Source organism: Macaca mulatta, chromosome X (assembly GCF_049350105.2).
Source record: "Macaca mulatta isolate MMU2019108-1 chromosome X, T2T-MMU8v2.0, whole genome shotgun sequence".
Lineage (NCBI taxonomy): Eukaryota > Metazoa > Chordata > Mammalia > Primates > Cercopithecidae > Macaca > Macaca mulatta.
In genome coordinates, this window is record NC_133426.1 from 18,409,306 (window position 1) to 18,431,316 (window position 22,011).

A 22,011-nucleotide genomic window follows, 5' to 3' on the forward strand; every position below is an offset into this window, starting at 1 on the left:
GGCTCCCTCTGGTACAGTGTTGTGGACCGGGCTGGCCACGGCAAGTGTGGCAACAGGGTCCGGTTCCGAGGTGAGTGCAGTTATCCGAGGGAGAGAAGACGGTGGCTTGGCCCAGGTGGTGGCAGTGGAAGTGTTAAGTGGCTGGATTCTGACTGCATTGGGGAAGTGGTGCCCACAGGATCTGTGGACAGATTACACGTGGCAGGGGTGGGGGTGTGAAAGAAACAGAAGTCTGAGGCTGGGGCAACTGGGAGGATAGAGCTGTCATTTGCCAGGTGGGGGGAAGGGGGAGAAGGTTTCAGCAAGGACAAGGGATTTGGGGAGGAGGAGGAGGAGGATGGTCTGTTTGGGACATAATGAATTTGAGATGCCTAGGGGACACCCCAGTGTTGAAATCGAGCTGGCAGCCGGAAGGATGCTTCTGGAACTCAAGGGGAAGCTCAGAAAGGCTGGATGGTGCCCTGTGCTCTGCGGAGTTAACGACTACATGAACTTCTAACCTCAGGCCTGTAGCTGTTCATCAAGAAATGCAAAGGAAATCAGCAATTAGGGCCTAGTTGATTGGGGGCTGCTAGTTCAGAAGATGCTCTGTCCCATCCCCACCCTCAAGAGAAGCTGGGACTGGCTGGGAGGCAGTTTCTGAAGGGCCCTGTCAGTTAGGCCAACATCAATTGTGCCAGGCCAGTGGCTCACGCCTGTAATCCCAGCACTTTGGGAGACTGAGGCAGGCGGATCACTTGAGGTCAGGAGTTCAAGACCAGCCTGGCCAACGCGGCAAAACCTTGTCTCTACAAAAAATACAAAAATTAGCTGGGCGTGGTGGTGCGTGCCTGTCATCCCAGCTACTTGGGAGGCTGAGGCAGGAGAATCGCTTGAACCTGGGGGGTGGAAGGTTGCAGTGAGCTAAGATCATGCCACTGCATTCCACCCTGGGCAACAGAGCGAGACTCCATCTCAAAAAAAAAAAAAAAAAGGTGCCAGCTCCTCTGTTTGGGAGACCAAAGGCAAGGGGTGTTGGTCACTGACAGTGTGGCTTTCATAACCAAATCCACTTGGCTCAAAGGCCATGTCTGTCACTGAAGAGGGTCTGGTCTGTCGAGCTGTCACTGAGCAAACCTAGAGTTCAAGGAAGAGAGGCCTGCTCTCACAGCCAATTCCTGGGCGCAATCAAATTTTGGACCAATTTCTTGTGTTTCTTTCCTCCCAGACTCCCCTCCCCCAGAAAGCATTTGTCTGTAGACAGCCTGGGGTTCTGAGGTATCAGATTCTTATGGAAATAAGCAGAGAAAGAAGGAACAACAGGCATTTTACAGAAAAAGCTGTCACCAAAGGAGAAGCAACATGGCTGCTGCAGTCCCGCACAATGATTTAATCACCAACAAACTGGAGAACAAAAGCATTTTTGACGACAACATATTGTGACGGCAAACACAATTAGTTTTGCACCACCCTAATAGTTTCATACCAGAAAATAGCGTTGTTGGAAGGAGAACAAGAGAAAAATCTCAGCCTCTAAAGGAAAAATAGTGAAAGATTTCGATTATGTGGTTACATATTTTTCTCCCTGTGTAGATGGCTTCTGTGATTCCACCACACGTTACATGAGACATCTGCCAGTCACCAATCTTAGATTTATGCAATATGGGCTTAGATTTATGCAATATGGGCTCATTCTGCCCCTTGATCCAAAAGGGCCACTCTACTGGGGAAACCGTTGTTGCCACAGCAGGAAATTTCAAGGCATGTCTATTTCTTGAAATGTACCTTGCAACCCATGAGGAAAGGCACGCTTTAGATACACACAGGAAAACCTAGTTGGCCGGGCGCGGTGGCTCAAGCCTGTAATCCCAGCACTTTGGGAGGCCGAGACGGGTGGATCACGAGGTCAGGAGATCGAGACCATCCTGGCTAACACGGTGAAACCCCATCTCTACTAAAAAATACAAAAAACTAGCCGGGCGAGGTGGCGGGCGCCTGTAGTCCCAGCTACTCAGGAGGCTGAGGCAGGAGAATGGTGTAAACCCGGGAGGTGGAGCTTGCAGTGAGCTGAGATCCGGCCACTGCACCCCAGCCTGGGTGACAGAGCAAGACTCCGTCTCAAAAAAAAAAAAAAAAAGAAAACCTAGTTTAGTTTATTGGATTGGGTATCACCAACTACAGAGCATTCCTTCCCATGGAAACAGATGAAGCCGAGGAGAAAAGCATAAAATTATGAATGATTAAAAATGGTCTGTAACCAGCTTCCAATCTACTTGAGAAACAGGAGGAACGCACAGGAGGAACGCACGCAGCAGGCTGCAATAACGTCCCTCTTGTGAAAAAGAAGGAAATTGCTTCTAGTGTGAAAATGTTACTATTTTAGGCGACAGGCATATTCATGGGTAAATCTGTTATCTGCACATGCTTCAAACACAGATGAACCTCAATGACATATGCTAAGCGAAAGACAAAAGACCACATGCTGTATGACTCCATTTAAATGAACTGTCCAGAACTGGCAAGTCTTTAGAGACAGAAAGTCGATTTGTGGTTGCCCAGGGGCTGGGGGAGGGGGGAGACAGGGAGAATGGGGAGTGAGGGCTTAATGTTTGGGTGATGAAAATGTTCTAAAATTAGATTATGTGCTCCACAAATCTGTAAATATACTCAAAACGATCGAACAATAGACTTTGAATGGGTGAATTTAAGAGTATATAAATTACATCTCAATAAAGCTGCTTTTAAAAAAACCCTGCAATCCCTGATGGTAACACAGTCACCTATAATTTGAGGCTGAAGGGCTTTTTTTGTTTTTATATAAGAAACATGACCAAGTAATGAAGTAAGATATTTTAATATGATGGATGTTCTAAAAATCATTACTGGCATTGAATCCAATATGTGTGTTGTAAGAGAAATAGAAGCCTGACTCAATTATAAGACATAGGAAGCCAGGCACAGTGGTTCACGCCTGTAATCCCAGCACTTTGGGAGGCTGAGGCAGGCAGATCACCTGAGGTCGGGAGTTCGAGACCAGTTTGGCCAACAAGGAGAAACCCCGTCTCTACTAAAATTACAAAAATTAGCCGGGTGTAGTGGCACACGCCTGTAATCCCAGCTACTCAGAAGGCTGAGGCAGGAGAATCTCTTGAACCCGGGAGGCGGAGGTTGCAGTGAGCCAAGATCACGCCATTGCACTCCAGCCTGGACAACAAGAGCAAAATTCTCAAAAAAAACAAAAACAAAAACAAAAACAAAACAGAAAGACATAGGAAATGCCTTACTATGATGCTGTGTGCTCTCCGAAATGAACCTTCATCCAACGCCTAAGTGAAGGCAATTTCTTTACCTTACTTCACTGTAATGAGGAACACTGCCATCGATGGACAGAAGCAGCGGATGGTAAATTGGACGAAGAGCCTTTGTCTTCAGGTTCCCAGCTGTGCAATGGGACGCATCTTTCCCATGTCTGTGGGCCTTATGCATCTCCATCTGGATAATATGCTGATTAAGTGCAGCGATTGTGTCCTCTGTCCCCTGGAGCATCCCTCTGGCCCAGGGTAGGGCACACAGTAGGTTGCCAAGCCACACTGGCTATTTTTGGCTGGCTGCTTTCCTTCCAAGCGGTGTTAAAGGTCTGCGTTAGGCGGGTAAGATAATTTAAGCTCCCCAAACCTTCCCCCTGCCCACGCTGCATGCCACCTGGAGCGACAATGTTCTCTACTCTTCGTGGACATTTCTGGAGCTCCCCAGCCATGCACAAAGATTGGTAAACTCTAGAACATGGAAGAGTGCTATCTTTCATGCCTCCTGACAGTCTGTCTTTTATTGCTGATATCCACTAACTGGGCAGGTCTAATTGTAAAATGCTTTGGTAAACATTTCTAGGACTTCTTCCCGTGGCGGAGATGCAGAGTTCACAGAACAGGGTTGTTGTACTGAGCACTGTGGAAGCCACAAGGATCTGCCCTGCATGTCAAGTCTTTTTTTTTTTTTTTTTTTTTTTTTTGAGTCGCCCAGGCTGGAGTGCAATGGCATGATCTCAGCTCACTGCAACCTCCCTCTCCAGCAATCAAACGATTCTCCTGCTTCAGCCTCCCAAATAGCTGGGATTACAGGCACCTGCCGTCATGCCCGGATGCTTTTTGTACTTTTGTAGAGATGGGGTTTCACCAGGTTGGGCAGGCTGGTCTCAAACTCCTGACCTCAGGTGATCCGCCCGTCTCAGCCTCCCAAAGTGCTGGGATTACAGGCATGAGGCACCGCGCCCAGCTGCATGTCAAGTTCTTACACAATGTTTGCCCCCTATTAGATACTCAGGGATGAGCTCTTAAGCGAAGGGACCAAGGAATGAATAAATGAATCTCCATGCCAGTCACAAAGAAGAGAAATCTGAGAGTGAGCCCTGGGGGTGTCTGAGAACCAGGAGTATTTGGATCTAAGCCTTGAAAGAGTCTGCTTAGATTTTCTTGCTGAGGAAAGAGGAGGGGGCAAGGAGTACAGGAAAAGCAACAAAACCCCAAAGTGTCTTAAAGTAGAGTTACTGGGACAAGTTGCAGACTATTAATTGCAAGGGAAAAAAATCCTAACAGACAACTGGTTTACATGATCCCTACTTAAAAATATACCTTGGGGTTTGCAGAATGACCTTGAAATTATATCGTCACCAGTCTTTCCAAATACAGAGAAATGTGACTAAGTAACAAAAGTCATCGCCTGGGAAACATGGTGAAAACCCCTCTCTACAAGAAATACAATAAATTAGCCAGATGTGGTGGTGCGTGCCTGTAGTCCCAGCTACTAGGCAGGCTGAGGCAGGAGGATGGCATGAGCCTGGGAGGTTGAGGCTGCAGTGAGCCGTGAAACCAAGAATTCTGATTCCCTGCTTGTGTGAGTTTCGCTGCGTCTTGTCTACCAGCTCATTTGCAGAGCACAGAGACGTCCTTCTCCCTGCTTTTTAATTTATTTTCTGTAACACACACAAATACACGATGTGCACAAAGAAGACAGTCAACCAATTTCGATCGTCTGGATGAACCTGAGGAGAAATTCTGAGCAGATGGGTACTTGAGAATTGAGAGAAGCATGAAAGAATATTATTTCAAAGACTGAGAGCGAATTGGAACTGGATGACATTTTAGAGATTTGCCCTTATTTTTTCCTAATTGAGGCATATCACTTCTGCTAGGGTCATATAAAATGAGTGAGTGTATTGAGTCTCCGGGGTTTCCTGACTCTCAGTTGGATTATGTTTTTTATTAGATGCCAGTGGTACTGGGCATGTTACATTAATCCATATTTAAACTAGGGTGACCTTACGTCCTGATTTGCCCTGGATGGTCCTGGGTTACACCTGTTGTCCCAGCAGAATTATTCATAGCATCCTCCTCCACCGTCAGTAGCATTCCGGTTTGGAATATTAAATTCTGCAATCACTCCAACTTTGACTCCTAAATGTTTTCTAGAATATGCCATAATTTCTCATTAATTATTGCAACTTATGGCTATTTTATAGATTTCTGAAACCCATCCTTTTTTCTGTTGGATTTTAAGCATCCTTTGAACTTTAGAAGGCTCCTTACAGAACTGGAAAGCCATCCACATAAAGACAACTGTTGTTCATTAATAACACATGTTAATTAACATGTGTTGCTAATTAATAATATTTATATTATTCAGGTTATATTCCTATTTATCAATGATATTAATTAAACTATGTATTAAGCATGCAATGAATGTCAATGGTTGAATAGCACATACCTTCATAGCCAAAGAGAAGTAATAGCAAAAAGCCTTCTATCTTGCGTGACATCTTCCCCTCGTCCTCGGCCGAAGCTCTACCTTACTGAACTGGAGAGCTGGCCCAGGAGCAGGGGATTAAGTTGAGCCCTGGCCTCATTAAGCATCTTAATCCATTTAGTTCTTAGGTCTTCGGCTGAGCCCCATCAAGTTAACCCACAGAGTTACCTGCCTCAACAAGGAAGTTTCATGGAAGATACTTGCATCAACTGAGATTCAGTTTGCGAGGAAGATACTTTTCGTTCTTTGTTTCTGTTTTTGTTTTTGATGGAGTTTCGCTCTTGTCACCCAGGATGGAGTGCAATGGCGCCATCTCAGCTCACTGCAACCTCTGCCTCCTGGGTTCAATCTAGTCTCCTGCCTCAGCCTCCCGAGTAGCTGGGATTACAGGCGTCCGCCACCACACCCAGCTATTTTTTTTGTATTTTTAGTAGAGATGGGGTTTGGACCTCCCAAAGTGCTGGGATTACAGGCATGAGCCACTGCACCCAGCCCATACTGTTTTCATTCTGTCTTAATGTAAGGGAAGCAATGGAGGGAGAGAGGAACTACACCCAGAAGTCTCAGGTCTTCGTCCTTTCTTCGCCATCATCTTCTAGGGGGTGACCTTGAACAATTTCCTGCCACGTAAGCACTAACATTCTCGAATTGTATGAAAATGTCATGGATTCCCCTCTTTGAAAGCAACTAGGCATCATGTGCACACTTATTCACCCAGGAAAATGCTAAATTTCGTGGTGGTGGGAGGACAGTTACACAAAGCTATGCATTGCTGTGTTACTTTTAAGGACAACAAATTGGAAACAATCTAAATGGCCAAGGTTAGGGGACTGGTTAAGTAAATCAGGAGATGAGTGCAGCCTGGTAGGGTTAAGAGCACAGACTGCCAACCCAGACTGGCTGCCAAATCGCAGCACTAGCACTTGTTACATTGTGACCTCAGGGCAAGTTATTAACATCTCTGTGCCTAAATTTTCTCATCTGTAAGATGAGATAATAATGCCTACTTTCTAGAGTTATTTTGAGGCTTACAAGAGATCATATATACAAAATACTTAGCACAGTGCAAGACATAATTAGCTATGATTTTTACATCATCATTCAGAATAAAGTTGATGGGAGGAAAGGGGGAGTTGTTTAATAGGTATAGAGTTTGAGTTTTGCAAGATGAAAAAGTTCCGGAGATCTGTTTCACAACAGTGTGAATATACTTAACACTACTGAACTGTACATTAAAAATGATTAAGGTGGGCTGGAGGTGGTGGCTCACACCTGTAATCCCAGCACTTTGGGAGGCCAAGGCAAGCAGATCACTTGAGGTCAGGAGTTCGAGACCAGCCTGGGCAATATGGTGATACCTCGTCTCTACCAAAAATACAAAAATTAGCTGGGCATGGTGGTGTGCACCTGTAATCCCAGCTACTCGGGAGGCTGAGACAGGAGAATCGCTTGAACCCAGGAGGCCGAGGTTGCAGTAAGCCGAGATGGCGCCACTGCACTCCAGCCTGGGTGACAGAGCCAGACTCTGTCTCAAAAAAAAAAAAAAGAAAAAAGGCCGGGTGCAGTGGCTCATGCCTGTAATCCCAGCACTTTGGGAGGCCAAGGCGGGCGGATCACGAGGTCAGGAGATCGAGACCATCCTGGCTAACATGGTGAAACCCCGTCTCTACTAAAAATACAAAAAAAAATTAGCCGGGCGAGGTGGTGGACACCTGTAGTCCCAGCTACTCGGGAGGCAGAGGCAGGAGAATGGTGTGAACCCGGGAGGCGGAGCTTGCAGTGAGCCGAGATCGCGCCACTGCACTCCTTCCAGCCTGGGCGACAGAGCGAGACTCTGTCTCAAAAAAAAAAAGAAAACAAAAAAGAAAAAAAGATGGTTAAGGTGGTTTAAAAAAAGAATAAAGTTGAAGTGATTGTAATAACAGGGAAAGAGTTATAATCTTAAGTTAGGAAAAGACGCAAATTTCTACACTGTTAAGGATGCACAACTAGGTTGAAAAATGCAGAGAAAAATACTGAGTGACCTTTCTCATTTTATTTTTTTGCTACCGCCATCTCACCATGGCCCACACCCTCATTCCTCTTGTCAAAGATAAAAAAGCCAATATTTAAACAAATAATAAACTCCCCAAACGAAACTGTAATGAAATAGTAAAGAGGAACAGAAAGAAACTAGAGAAACGTTTGCTCATTCAACCAGTATTTATTGAATGTCTACAAGCCTGACATTTATTTTATACTGTGTATGAACTCTATTCCACAAATTCTACTGCTGCATTATAAAGGACTGTGGGTTTTTTTTTTTTTCTTGCTCTGTACATCAGAGTTTAATGAAAAATAGAACTTTTAATCAGAGTCATAATAATGATCGACCTTTAATAATTCAGCTACAGTCAAAGCGCTGCTGTATTGCCTGCCACATTTTAGTTGGAGGCTGGGTGACCGGCCCTTGCTGACTTGCAGGCAAAGGGCAGCCAGGTGCATTCCCCGAGCGCCCGATTTTCCGAGGCGTACTGGGAAGAGAGGTGGGGTAGGGCCTGGCCGGATCGGGGGCGCCGGATTGGGTCTAGGACTTCGCCTGGCCCCTGCCCTCCACTATTTCTCATGTCAGACGATGGCGGCAGCGACCTTGTGGGATAGGAGAGGGTATCTGTTATTTCACTTCTGCGAGAAAAACATGCCAAAAATTTTAAAAAGAAGAAAAGGACAAAGAAAAACACTTTGTGGTAGCGTTTTTGTTTGTTTAACCGAAATCCCTTTTTTTTTTTTTTTTTTTTGAAAAACCCAAACACACCAAAGTCCTGAAGGATTAGGAAGCAAAAAGAGCCGCCTCGCGACCATGGTTCCACTGGGGCTCGAACCCAGGACCTTCTGCGTGTAAAGCAGACGTGATAACCACTACACTATGGAACCGCTACGAGAAAACGTCTCGTTGAGACTTTATTCATAGACTCATAGCAGTGCCAGCCCCCTCCGCCTGAGCCCCGCCCCTTCACCGTGATCCCGCCCCCGAGGCGCGGGGTTTGCGGCAGCTCTGGGTCGCTGGCTCCGGCGTTTGGGCGGCTCGTCATTCCTGTCCATCAGAGTCGCGGCCCCTGGGACCAGGGCGAGGCCGGGGCCCCGGCCGAGAGCACCTCCCCGCTATCACCTGTCCCCAAACTTTCCCTCAGTCGAGGTGCCGGCGGGGCGGCTCGACGGCCGGAAGTGCACCCTGCTCGGGCTCTGCACCCCCGGCAGCTTCCTCCGCCCGCGAGGGCCCCGCGCGTTCCCATTTCCCCTACCAGCAAACTGAGCCTCGGCCACCCGGCCCACTTGCCCGTCGGAAGTCAGAAGGCGGCGTGGAAGGCCTCGCTTCTGGGGCAAGGAGGACAGGGGCAACCCTTGGAACCAAGTCAGGCAGCGCAGGGGATGGGGGTGGGCCGGGGCGCACTTTTGCGTTGGCGCCTGGCTTGCCGGGGTTGGAAAAGGCCGCTGGTTAGCGGGCCCTTTGCCCGAGGGTGTGGACCTCTTCCCGCTCCCCTGCCTCTTCCCGCAGCCTTCTTCCCCTCCCGAGGCCAGGCCTAGGGAGGTGCAAATGGCAGGGCTTCCGTTAGGTCCCCTTGGTCTAGGGCTGCAGGGATAGGGGGACGAAGAGGTGTAGACGGGCCACCCCTCTATGGCTTCCAGGGAGGCAGCAGCCCTGGCCACGTGATTGAGGGGCCCAGTGCAAAATGAAGATGCCAGGCACCTTGTTGTTAAGTTCTTGAGAATTTCACACGGTAACAGCAGAGTATTCAACCCGGCGCGGGGTCCCTGACTTGGTGGCAGGACTGTAGTCTGGGTAAGGGGCTGGGACCCTCCATCACAAAGGGTGCTTCTTGGTTTTCATCGTCAGTGTCATTTGCCTTCTTCAGGGCTTCCAGATGGATCTTCGTCACCACCCTAGGATTGCTTACCATCCTCAAGCTTGAAAACACACCTGTAATCATTTGGCGGGGGAGAGGCACCTTTAAGCGCCCAGGTGAACTTTGTCTGCAGGCAGCAACTGTCCTTTTTGCTGGATCTTCCGCTGAGGTCGGTAGGTTGATAAAGTGATACTGATTTTATGGCAGGAGCTCCCTTCAGCCAACTCCTGTCTTCCTGGGAAGGCCTCTGGAAGAAACCAGGTGGGTGCAGGGAACACTAATGTGGGGGTCACGATCTAGATGTTCGTCTTGATTTGGCCATTTATGAGCTGGGTACTCGAGCTAGTCTGTTCACCTCCGGTCTCAGTCTCCTCCTTTGTGAAATACAAGGGTTGGACTAAACATGTCCACTTTCACTTCTGGGTCTCAATGTTATGCCCACCTTCCAGGTAGGAAAACGGAGGCGGTTATCTGCCATGTAATTTCCCCCCCAGAAATAGAGGCAGGCTAGCTAGTGGCGTGGGTTTTTCTAGTACCTGCTTCCCAATGTCTTCAGTTAGCTCCCTGTCATATTCATCATGGGCCCCCTTCTAGTCTGCTTTTTTGGTGAGACATTTTCAGAGGCCTCTGGAGCGCTTGTTGCCTAGATTGTGGGCCACAAGATGACCAGAGTGGCCAGCCACCAGCCAGAGGATGCATTCGTGAGAGCTCCACGTTTCCCACTCAGGACTCCTGGGAAGCCTGATAATAAGTGTTTCCCACCTGTTTCCAAACCCCTAGCAGTGGAAAACAAGATCGCCAGGAATTGGCCTTAAAATTACACCCACTGGTTGTGTTTTGGATAGTGTCTCTAGGAAATGCTTTGCTCTCCAGCCCCCCACATCCCGATTTTTCTGTCTTTCCCTGGCTCTAAAGGTATGTTTGCCAAGTTCCCACACTTAACCTCCGTGTAGAAAAGAAGCTGGTGTCCCTCTGTTGCATGCAACACAGGTGTCTGCCTTTGATGAAAAACTCTTGTTCCTTTTCTCCATTCCAGGAAGGAAACTATGTTCTGTTCTCCCCACCACCCCTACAAGGTGTCATCACAATCTTTTCTTTTTTTTTTTTTTGAGACAGTCTCCCTCTGTCACCCAGGCTGGAGTGCAGTGGCGCGATCTCAGCTCACTGCAACCTCTGCCTCCCGTTCAAGTGATTCTCCTGCCTCAGCCACCCAAGTAGCTGGGATTACAGGCACCCCCCACCATACCCGGCCTACTTTTTGTATTTTAGTAGAAATGGGGTTTCACCGTGTTGGCCAGGTTGATCTCGAACTCCTGGCCTCAAGTGATCCGCCCGCCTCGGCCTCCCGAAGTGCTGGGATTACAGGCGTAAGCCACCGCTCCCAGCCCCACCCAGCTCAAATTCTGTGGTCATTTTTATCACTTGCTTGTTTGCCCTTTCATTTTTTCCTTGTGCTTGTTGGTAAAACCACAGTCTCTCACATCTGACTATCTCCCTACCCTGCCCCTGAACACGGCCCAAGAAGAACACATCCAAGCTGACTGGTTTCACACTAAATTCATGTACTGCTTAGCTCAAGTGAGCCCTTTCTGCAGTCCAGAATATGTGTTCACTTCTCCTAAAGGACAGTTTCATGTCTTGTCTCCCTAAACCTCCTGTACCCCCAACCCCAATCTCGGTTACAGCCGATGACCTAGCTTCCTATTGCGGTGAAAAAATGGAAGCAATCAGAACTTCTGCAAGTCCCCTGCCAGCCACCGTCTGCTCTCATGCGCTTCCTCCAGATCAGAATGAGTTGGGACTGGCTAACTGTGTGGTAGGGGCTGTCCTGTGTATTGTAGGATGTTTTGCAGCATCCCTGGCCTCTATTCACTAGATGCCTGTGGCACACATCCTCCCCCACCACCCAGCTGTGATGACCCAAAATGTCCCCTGGGGTACAAAATCTTGGGAGTTATTTGGCAATATCTGGAGACACTTTTGTTGGTTATGACTGGGAGAGGGGTACTATAGGCACCCAGTAGGGAGAGGCCAGGGGCACTGCCAAACATTCTGTGGTGCCAGCTACTCTGGGGGAGTGAGGCGGGAAGGATCCCTTGAGCTCAGGAGGTCAAGGCTATTGTGAGCCATGACTTCACCACTGCACTCCAGCCTGGGTGATAGACTGAGAACCTGTCAAAAAAAAAAAAAAAAAAGGCCAGGTGCAATGGCTCACACTTATAATCCCAGCACTTTGGGAAGCTGAGGCGGGCGAATTGCTTGAGCTCAGGAGTTCGAGACCAGGCTGGCCAACATGGCAAAACCCCAACTCTATAAAAAAAAATATATACAAAAAAAATTAGCCAGGCGTGGTGGCGCATACCTGTAGTCCCAGCTACTCTGGAGGACTGAGGCGGGGAGGATCCCTTGAGCCTGGGGAGGTTGAGGCTGCAACAAGCCCAGATCGCATCACTGCACTCTAGCCTGGTTGACAGAGTGAGACCCTATCTCAAAAACGAAAACAAAAGCAAAAAAACAGGATAAAGCTCCCTTAGTTCCACTTCCACCTGTGCCACTTCCATTTCTGTGCTCTCCTTTATAACATAATTCTTAGATTGGTTTTTGGTGCTTTCTCTTCTTTCCCCGCCCTTGGGACTTGTTCTAGCACTCCACCAAAATTCCTCTGATCCAGTGACTTCCACATTGCTACACAGAATAGCTCTTCCTTTTCATCGGATTTGATGTACCAGCAGCATTGAAAACAACCCATCACTCCATTTTGAGGTACTCTCCCCTCGGCATTTAGGATGCCGCCCTTTGGCGATGTTTATTTCCTCTCACTGCATACTCCCTTTTGGTTACCTTTGCTGGAGCCTCATCTGTTTGACCTTTAAACACAGCCGTACCTCAGAGGTCTCGGTGCTTGGACTTCTCTATTCATTCTCACCACCCCAGCGACCTCATTGAATCTAATGGCTTTTAATACCATTGAGAACCTAGAAGATTCCAAGTGTGTATCTCTAGTCTAGACTTTTCTCCCAAACTCCAGACCTACATGTTCAGCATCTCCATTTAGATGTCTGTTAAGCATCTCACATGTCTGTGCCCACGCTCCTGATCTCTGCCCCTAAATCTGCTCCTCTCTTGGTATGTTTTTCTTTTTCAGAGACAGTTTTGCTCTGTCACCCACCCTGGAGTGCAGTAGTGCCATCTCAGCTCATTGCAACCTCCGCCTCCTGGGTTCAAACAATTCTCGTTCCTCAGTCTCCCGAGTAGTTGGGATCACAGGCGTGTGCTACCACATCCGGCTAATTTTTTTTCTGTACTTTTAGTAGAGATGGGGTTTTGCCATTTTGGCCAGGCTGTTCTCGAACTCCTGGCCTCAAGTGATTCACCCATCTTGGTCTCTCCAAGTGTTGGGATTACAGGCATGAGCCACCGTGCCTGGCCTCTGTCTTCTTTATCTCAGATAATGGGAACTTCATCTTTCCAGTTATTTAGGCCTAAAACTAAGAATCATACTTGATTCTTCTTTTTCTCACACCCCCAACGTAATCTTACTAGCAAATCTTATTGGCACTACCTGCGGGATCTATCTAGAATCTTCTAGCTTTCTGTCATCTCCCCAGCTATACTCTAATCAAAGCCACCACACATTTTGCCTGGATCATAGCCAGTAGCCTCAGATCTTGGCCTTCTAGCTTCTGCCCTTTCCTCTCTACAGACTATTCTCCACACAGTAGCCAGAGTGGTCCTTTCAAGATCTAAATTAGGTCTCATCACTGTGCAAAACCCTTCAATGGCTCCCTACCTCAGCTAGAAAAGCTGAAGCCTTACAGTGGCCTACAAGGCTTGTGCCTCTCTGATTATAAATCCTCTTGCTGGCCAAGCATGGTTGCTCACGCCGGTAATCCAGCACTTTGGAGGCCGAGGTGGGCAGACACTTGAGGCCAGGAGTTTGAGACCAGCCTGGCCGGCATGATGAAATCCCGTCTCTACTAAAAATACAAAAATTAGCCAGGTATGGTGGCATGCACCTGTAATCCCACCTACTTGGGAGGCTGAGATGGGAGGATCGCTTGAGCCTGGGAGGTGGAGGTTGCAGTGAGCCGTTACTGTGCCATTGCCCCCCAGCCTGGGTCACAGAGCAAGACCCTGTCTCAAAAACAAAAACAAAAATCCTATGACTTTGCCTTGGCTTTGACTCCACTCCAGCCACACCGGCCTGCTTGCTGCCTTTCAGTTACACTAGGCCTCTCCTGCCTCGGGGCCTTTGCTGCTGCTGCTCTCAGCCTTGAATAGTTTTTCCTTAAATCACGCTGTTGCTTGTTCTCTCACCTTGCTCGGGTCATATCCAAATATCTTCTCAGTGAGGCCTTTCCTGACTACCTACTGAAAATTGCTATTATTCTTTTCCATTCATGCTAGAGACTCACTGCCCCCCTTTCCTGCTTATTTTTCTCTGCAGCACTACATTTCTTTCCTTTTTTCTTTTCTTTTTTTTTTTAGACAGCGTCTCTGTTGCCCAGGCTGGAGTGCAATGGTGTGATCTCGGCTCACTGCAGCCTCTGCCTCCTGGGTTCAAGCGATTCTCGTGCCTCAGCCTCCTGAGTAGCTGGGACTACAGGCACCTGCCCCATGCCCAGCTAATTTTTATATTTTCAATAGAGACAGGATTTCATCATGTTGGCCAGGATGGTCTCCATCTCTCGACCTCATGGTCTACCCTCCTCGGCCTCCCAAAGTGCTGGGATTACAGGCGTGGGCCACCACGTCTGGCCTGCAACACTAAATTTCTACATATTTACTAATTTATTTTGTTGATTGTCTGTCCCCACCATCCTCGACTGGAATGCAAGTTCCATGACGGCATGGATTTGGCTTCGTTCTCTGCTGTATTACACAGAGTCTAAGTAGTTTCCAGCGTATGAGTAAGTGCTCAGTGAATGTGTCTTGAAAACAATGTGTCAGTGTTGAGGGTGACTCAAGCCAAGGCAGTGAGTTCCAGTTAGAGCTAATCCTGGGCTTTTGCTTGACTTCTTGAGCAGAGACGTTTCCTAATTCATCCTGGACTTGAACGTGAGATGATCTAGAGGCTGGCAGTTCTGCTGCCATCTTACTATTGCATTATATTAGGGCTCTTGGTTGCATACAACAGAACCCTCTTGTTCAGAATATTCACTTCTCTTCCCCATGTAGGATTTTGACACCATGGCCCCCCTGATAGACTTGCCCAGGTGACTTGCTTTGCCCAGTTGAATGTGAGCAGAAGTGATGTGTATCACTTCCAAGCAAAAGTGTAAGAGCCAGTGTGGTGGCTGCTTCTGTCCTTCCCCTTTGCTACAAGAAGAACAGCAATGCTCCAGAGACAGGTTGACCTGAGTTTCAGAGGGAAGGCTCCATGTTACAGAACTGCGGCCCATCTGCACTGGCTGTGGAACTGGAGTGCCGAATAAACGTTTGTCATTGTAAGCCACTAACATTTGGGGTTGTTACAAAAGCATAACACCACCTAAGCGGCTTCAACGCTCCCACTAGTTTAAGAGGAGAAGGAGTTTATTAAAGGACACCAGGTAGCTCACAGGATCTCCAAGAAGGCCTCAGTGACTCCAAAGCCAGGAATGATGTCCACATCTCCCTGAGGGACTGCACCAGCGCAGGTGCACACTGCTGCCTCCTCTGAATACAGATTTAGTAACTCAAACCAGTGTTGGAGCCCACAATCTTGACCACTGCTGTCTCTGGAAACGGGACACCTCTGCCACTAACCTTGGCAGAAGGTGGCCTTTGGGAGCTCTCCACGTCTTCAGGTTGCCCTCTTCTGGATTGAAGTTGCTGGCAGTGCTTACTTTACCTGCCTGTGCTCTTGCTATCAAAGAGACTGGAAAAACAAATTTCTTGTTTCTGCTTTGGGGAGTTAGGAGTCAAATGGGAGGAATTACCAAGACATAGGGAGGAGGTTCAGAAGTTAGTGAATGACCATGAAGCATGAAAGACATCCACGACCTGCTGGAGACCTGAGGATGGAGCCGACACCAAGGGATCCCAGCTGAGCAATAGAGCAGCTGGATGCGGTCATTTACCTCCCGGCCCCAGTCATGCATATACCATTGACTCTTCAGTTATTTGAGGAATCCATTCCCAGCTTTGCGTAAGCCAGCTGGAATGGGCTTACTGACACTTGCAATGGAACGAGTCCTAATGATCTATGTCTAACATGGACGAGCCTTGGCATAGTGGCTAACAGTGGTGCCCTGGCTCAGATGCCTGAAAGTTTTGGTGGTTCTCAGTCCCCAGTAAGTGGGGATGAGGCTGACAGTCATGGAAATGGCCGCTTCTGGTAGAGTAGGTGTATTAGTCTGTTCTCACGCTGCTAATAAAGACAACCCACAGACTGGGTAATTTATAAAGGAAAGAGGTTTAGTGGACTCACAGTTCCGATGGCTGAGGAGGCCTCACAATCATGGCAGAGGATGAAGGAGGAGCAAAGGGACGTCTTACATGGTGGCAGGCAAGAGAGATATGAGAACCAAGCAAAAGGAGAAGCCGAAACCATCAGATCTCATGAGACTTATTCACTCTCATGAGATCAGCATGGGAAAGACCTGCCCCATGATTCAGTTGCCTCCCCTCCGGGTCTCTCCCACAACATGTGGGAATTGTGGGAGCTACAATTCAAGATGAGATTTTGGTTGCAGCACAGCCAAACCATATCAGTAGGGTTGTGGTTTCCTTGTCTTCTGGGGAGCCAGTAGTTCTCATGTACAGCAGGGCGTTTGCTCACGTGTGGCGCAGTAACCAGGCCAGGTACAGTTATACAGTGGGCAACACATCTGTGGCAGATACTGCTAGTTGCTTATCTAATATCCATTCCTCTTTTCCTCAATAAGAAAAGTAAGAAGAACACACAGTTGTACAGTGCTTGCTGTGTATTAACGACTATTCTAAGCCCTTCACTCCTATTAACTCATTTAATCCTCACGAGAACCCTGTACTATTATAGTTTGCGGGTGAGAAAATCGAGGCACAAAGTAAGTTGGTAACTTGACCAAGTCACACAGTGACATAAAGAAGCAAGGTTCTAAGCCCAGACCATCTGGCTCCATGGGCTGTGCTTAGCCTCTGCACTATAGTGCCTGATTGTGTTTGCTTTGGTGATGTGTCTGGCTAAAACAGCTTCATTTCCTTGAAAGGAGGTAGACCCATTTGGCATCCGCCTTTTGGCCCATAGTTTATCTCTTTCTGCCTGGAATGTGAATGTGGTGCTAGAAGGAGGGCATCACTTTCTGTTGTGATCAGCATTTTGCACCCATGAGTTGACAATTGGGAAAAAGAAAGCTGCATGGCTTGGCTCAGAGAAGGAAGGCGCCTGGGTCCCAGCCAGATTCCCTGCTCCAGATTCCTTGTGAAATGAATAATAAAATCCCTCATTTTTAATGCTACTGTTTAGTAGAAGTTTCAGTTACATGAGGAAAAATACAGATCCTACTGATTAAACCTTTCCGTGTTGCTCACCCGTAGCTCTCTCCTGTACCATTTTGACAATGTCTTTAATTTGCCCCCCAGCTACCGAGGGCTTGCCCTGTGTTCCAGTCCCTTGATGGAAGTTGTTCATTATCACATGCCTGCAATATGTCTGGGAACACAGTGTTGGGTAGCGCAGGAGCTTTTTTAAAAAAAGTATATGACATGGTCTCATCTCAAGAAGTTTGAAGAACATGAGTTAACCCAAAGGACTTATTTGTTCCAAGATGTTAATGGAAGATAATGGCTTGATGTGGTTTTCCTAATGTAGGATGTTGTTAGATCTGAATTTGGGTCCGGTCTCCTTTCTCTTAAGAAACTTGACAAAGAGAAGGCTGATGAGGGGTAGGCAGGGTGATATGCAAAAACCTGTCTAATAGGAAAGAAGGCCTCACATGGTATACCTCTCCAGATCAGCTATCTAGAACCTTCACAATCACCCGCCATCGCTTTCAATGAGATTACATTTCCTAGAGATGGTCACTCCAGAGAGAAACAGATCAGCTTAGAATGCTTTGTCTGCCCCTCTCTTACTTAACTTAGGCACTTGAGATGTGCCTAGTATCTTTCTCTCTCTCTCTCTCTCTTTTTTTTATTTGAGGCAGAGTCTCACTCTCTCGCCCAGGCTGGAGTGCAGTGGCATAATCTTGGCTCACTGCAACCTCCACCTCCTGGGTTCAAGTGATTCTCCTGCCTCAGCCTTCCAAGTAGCTGGGATTACAGGCACCCGCCACCACGCCTTGCTAATTTTTGTATTATTAGTAGGGATGGATTTTCACAATGCTGGCCAGGCTGGTCTTGAACTCCTGACATCAGGTGATCTGTCTGCCTTGGCCTCCCAAAATGCTGGGATTACAGGCGTGACCCACCGCGCCCGGCAGAGATGTGCCTAGTTTCTAAAGTCACTCCCCTGCGACTAGGTAACTGAACACAAAACAATTTGACTACTACTGCTCACTCCTCTAGAGCTCCATTTAAAAGGCAGCACCTGATAGCAGCCAGTGCTAATCGGTGATGGAAATGAAATGGGTTACTCCCTTGACTTCCACAACACTTACTGACTCATTTGTTTCCACATCGATTCAACTGGGCACGCATTAAGACTTGCCTCTAAGCTTTCTGCACAGTCTGAAGGAAAGATTTCAAGTGTGGAGCAGGTGTTAAACTCCAGTCATATTGTGTATTTTTACTAGTGATTTCAAGAATTGGGGATCTTTTGGATACACTTAGGGTAGAGTCCTAAGGCCATCTACAGTAATAAAAGCAAAACCAATTAGTAGGTTGTTTAATTCATTTAGAGGCTATCTGCAGGCTAGCAGTTTTCCTCTGCTAAATCCTGTTAAGATGCAGTGGGTTCTATTTTGTGCAGATGGAGCAGGCTGCCATGACAACTGTCTGTGAATATTATTTCAATATTAGTCATACATTTCCAGCATCTGCCTCTGGGCTCAGTGTTCTTCTAAAGCCTGGATGCACATTTATTCTTAATGGACCTCTCCTGGACGTGTTTACAAAAAGAACAAAAACAAAACACTTTCAACTGGCTGACTTTTTTTTTTCTTTCAGAAGAGAAATTTGAATGAATTCACACAACTGAAAATGGATTGTGAATCTTATTGTCATTTTTTCTTTTAGAAAGGTGATTTTGATGTGAACTTATATTGTGCTGGACTATAGATTTTATTGAATAGATGCACTACACCAGGATTTGGAAAGTTCCCCTGTAGGCATGTAGTCCTTACAGTAAAATTATTATTTTTTTCATCTAACGGTATCAGAAAGAATCTTGTAGTTGCCTGTGGTAGAAGATCCAACCCAAACTGGGCAAAACCAGTTTCAAACGAATCTGGTTTGAAACTTCCAAAGGTAAGGTCTGATCCAGAGACTTAGGTTGGAGGGCTCCGGCTTCATTTCCCTGCCTTTCAGTCGGCCCTTCCCCATGTATCACTTTCACCCCCTGTACTGGCTCTTCTCATGGTGACAGCCTTGCTCAGAGCACCACACTAGGGGGAGATGAGTGAGTCTGTCCCAGCACTCTCTCCAGGTACCCCAAGATTCACTCATAATACCTTTCTTTAGCTATGTGCCCACCCCAAACACTCCTTTTTGTCAGGAGAAGAGGATATGCCATCTGAGGCCTGAATTATGTGCTTGTTCCTGAAAAGTTGCTGTTGCTGGGGAGTGGGTTCGGGTAATTGGCGTAAGTCAGCCAGGGCCCACACTTAGAGTTGGGGGCTGCGCCAGTCCCATGCAAATCACATGGCTAAAAACAGGGAGCTGGGGTGATTTCAAAAAGGAAAATTGTGCTTCTATCACAAGGCAGTTAGGGGACTATTTGCTTAGCCACATGGTTAGGGAACAGAATGCTGGCCCAATGATAATAATAATAGCTAACATTTATTAAATACTATGAGCCAGGCACCAAGCTGCTTTACAGTTGTATTGGTTAGAGAATGTGTTTGGCTGCCTGAAATAAGGTAAACGGAACAGCAGGGGCTTAACACAGAGCGCTTGGTTTTTGTCCCACATGATACGAAGCCAGGAGATACACAGTGTCACATTGTCCTCCAAGTCTCAAGCTTGCCCCGCCCTCCTGCATCATGGTTTTGCTATTCTCTGTGTGAGGCCTTCCTCCTAGTGTGCACAGGATGGCTGCCCCTCCTCCAGGCATTGTGTCCTGGTTCCAGGCAGAATGGGGGAAGGACAAAAGAGAAGAGGCTTGTGCCAGCTGAGTCTTTTCTTTTTTATCGGGAAAATGGCTTTTCCGGAAGCCTCAACCTGTAGATTTCTGCTTATATCTCAACAGCTAGGACTGTGTCACATGACTCCCCATAGTTGCAAGGGAACCTGGCAAATCAAGTTGTGTTGGCTGAACACTGCCACCTAGAACAAAACTGGGGTTTTATTAGTAAGGAAGAGAGGGAGAATGGACAGTAATGATCAGTGGCTGCTACGATGTGTATTAACCCATTCATTCGTTACGTCAACCCGGTGTGGTTGGTGCTATCCCTAGCCTCGTTTTATAGTTGAAGCAATAGGCACAGAGAGGTTATGTAATTTGCCCAAGCTCACACAGAGCTGTTAAGTGATTGAGCTAGAACTTGAACCCAAGCAAGCTGACTCTAGAATCTTATTCTATTATGTTCCTAGACACATCCTGACCCACTGGCCAGACCACATTTCTTCTCTAGGATGTATATCCACTTGGGAAATGCAGGCCTCTCCTAGAAATGGTAGCTAATACTTGTTTAGCACTTTATAGTTTGCAAAGAGATTGTCGCTTAAATTATTCTCTTTAAATATTCTTTTTTTTTTTTTTTTTTTGAGACAGAGTCTCACTCTGTTGCCCAGACTGGAGTGCAGTGGCACGATCTCAGTTCACTGCAACCTCCACCTCCCAGGTTCAAGCGATTCTCATGCCTCAGCCTCCAGAGTAGCTGGGACTATAGGCGCACACCACCATGCCTGGCTAATTTTTGTATTTTTAGTAGAGACGGGGCTTTACTGTGTTGTCCAGACTGGTCTCAAACTCCTGGCCTCAAGTGATCCACCTGCCTTGGCCTTTCGAAGAACTGGGATTACAGGTGTGAGCTACAGCGCCCGGCCTATTCTCATTTTTAAAATGAGGAAACTGAGGTCTAGAAGAGTTATGTAAGTTGCCTAAGGTCCTCAGGTTGAAAGTGGCAGAGCTGATATTTCCTCAAAATTATAAAAACTTACTCCTGTTTCCCTTCCTTAATCTTCCTATTCTTCTCTGCACACAGGAGTTCATTTCTAGTTTTTTAAAATGACAGTATTTCACTCTAGGCCCTATATTAACTTCATAACCTTCTCAGAAAACCAATCCAGAGAAATCTTGGCTGTCTCGCCTACTTGTTTTCACATAGGCCACCAGCAGGAATGTGGCACATCAGTGGGAAATGTGACAGAAGTAAGTAACAAAGGAGGCCTGGAAAGGGAGGTGGTTTTTCTCTCACATCATATAAAATCCAGAGCTTCCGGCAGAAACTGAAAGTGTTAATTACAAACAGCTCTTATTGACCTGCTAAAGAGTTATTAAACATATAGACATTGTCATTCATTACATCAGATTAATTTGTTACTTTTCTTTAAAACTATTTCATAAATTGAACTTGTCACCGAGTAAGAATTGACAGCCCACTTCACTGGGATGAATTAGAGAAGTTTCACTATATTACTGACACGCCAGTTTGCTTATGATTATTATTTCTCTCGTTCTTTCCCAAGTCTTTGAAATCTTTAGCTTTTGGCATTGCCGTAGTTACATATCACAACATTCTTTTGTTTTGGCCTTACTACTGAGTAAACCATAAAAATTGCAAGATCATTGTAGAATTAATACATTTTAGGGAGACGTGAGAGTTCAGTCAAATATATTTAAGAAATACATTGGTTCAGTTCAGAAAGGCATGACAACTCGAAGCAAGGGGGAGGAGGGGGAGTGGCTTCTGGGTTATAGGTAGATTGAAAAATGTTCTACTTGACAATTGGTTGAGTTTATCCAAAGACCTGGGATCACTAGAAAGGAGATGTCTGGGTTAAGGGACTGTGGAGACCAAAGTTCTTATTGTGTAGATAGATGAAGCCTTCAGGTAGCAGGCTTCAGAGAGGACAGATTGTAAATGTTTCTTATCCGACCTAAGGTCTGTGCTCATATTAACACTGGAGAGGTATAATGAGGCACGTTGGATCCCTGCTTCTCGTCATGGCCTGAACCAGTCTTTCAGGTTAAATTTTAAAGTGCCCTGGCCTAGGAAGAAGTCCATTCCAATGGTTGGGCGGGGGGGGGGGCGGGGGGGATGGGAGGTTAAATTTTTTCTTTTGG

The 22,011-nt window shown here is 46.9% G+C and overlaps 2 protein-coding genes and 1 non-coding gene across 10 annotated transcripts in view; 1 reads left to right on the forward strand and 2 right to left on the reverse strand.

Annotated features, from left to right (window-relative positions):
• Window positions 1-5,832, reverse strand: part of RS1 (retinoschisin 1) — a 28,943-nt gene extending 23,111 nt beyond the window's left edge. The window contains 1 exon segment of the mRNA NM_001194911.2: window positions 5,740-5,832. Coding sequence (NP_001181840.1) covers window positions 5,740-5,791 — 52 coding nt within the window. The 5' untranslated portion in view covers window positions 5,792-5,832.
• Window positions 5,833-8,618: 2,786 nt separating this feature from the next.
• On the reverse strand, window positions 8,619-8,691 carry TRNAV-UAC (transfer RNA valine (anticodon UAC)). Its single transcript has one exon. It is a non-coding gene; the product is annotated as a tRNA-Val (tRNA).
• A 73-nt stretch (window positions 8,692-8,764) lies between these two features.
• The window catches only part of PPEF1 (protein phosphatase with EF-hand domain 1), a 149,396-nt gene continuing 136,149 nt past the window's right edge, over window positions 8,765-22,011 (forward strand). For 6 of the 8 annotated variants that reach the window (XR_013413218.1, XR_013413219.1, XM_077989605.1 and 3 more), the window contains exons 1-2: window positions 8,765-9,137; window positions 9,672-9,835. The gene's annotated coding sequence lies outside the window, so the exon portion shown is untranslated. Of the gene's footprint in view, window positions 9,170-9,671; window positions 9,836-20,615; window positions 20,750-22,011 lie in introns of those variants that run through there. The other 2 variants (XM_077989602.1, XM_077989603.1) reach the window with 2 other exon arrangements.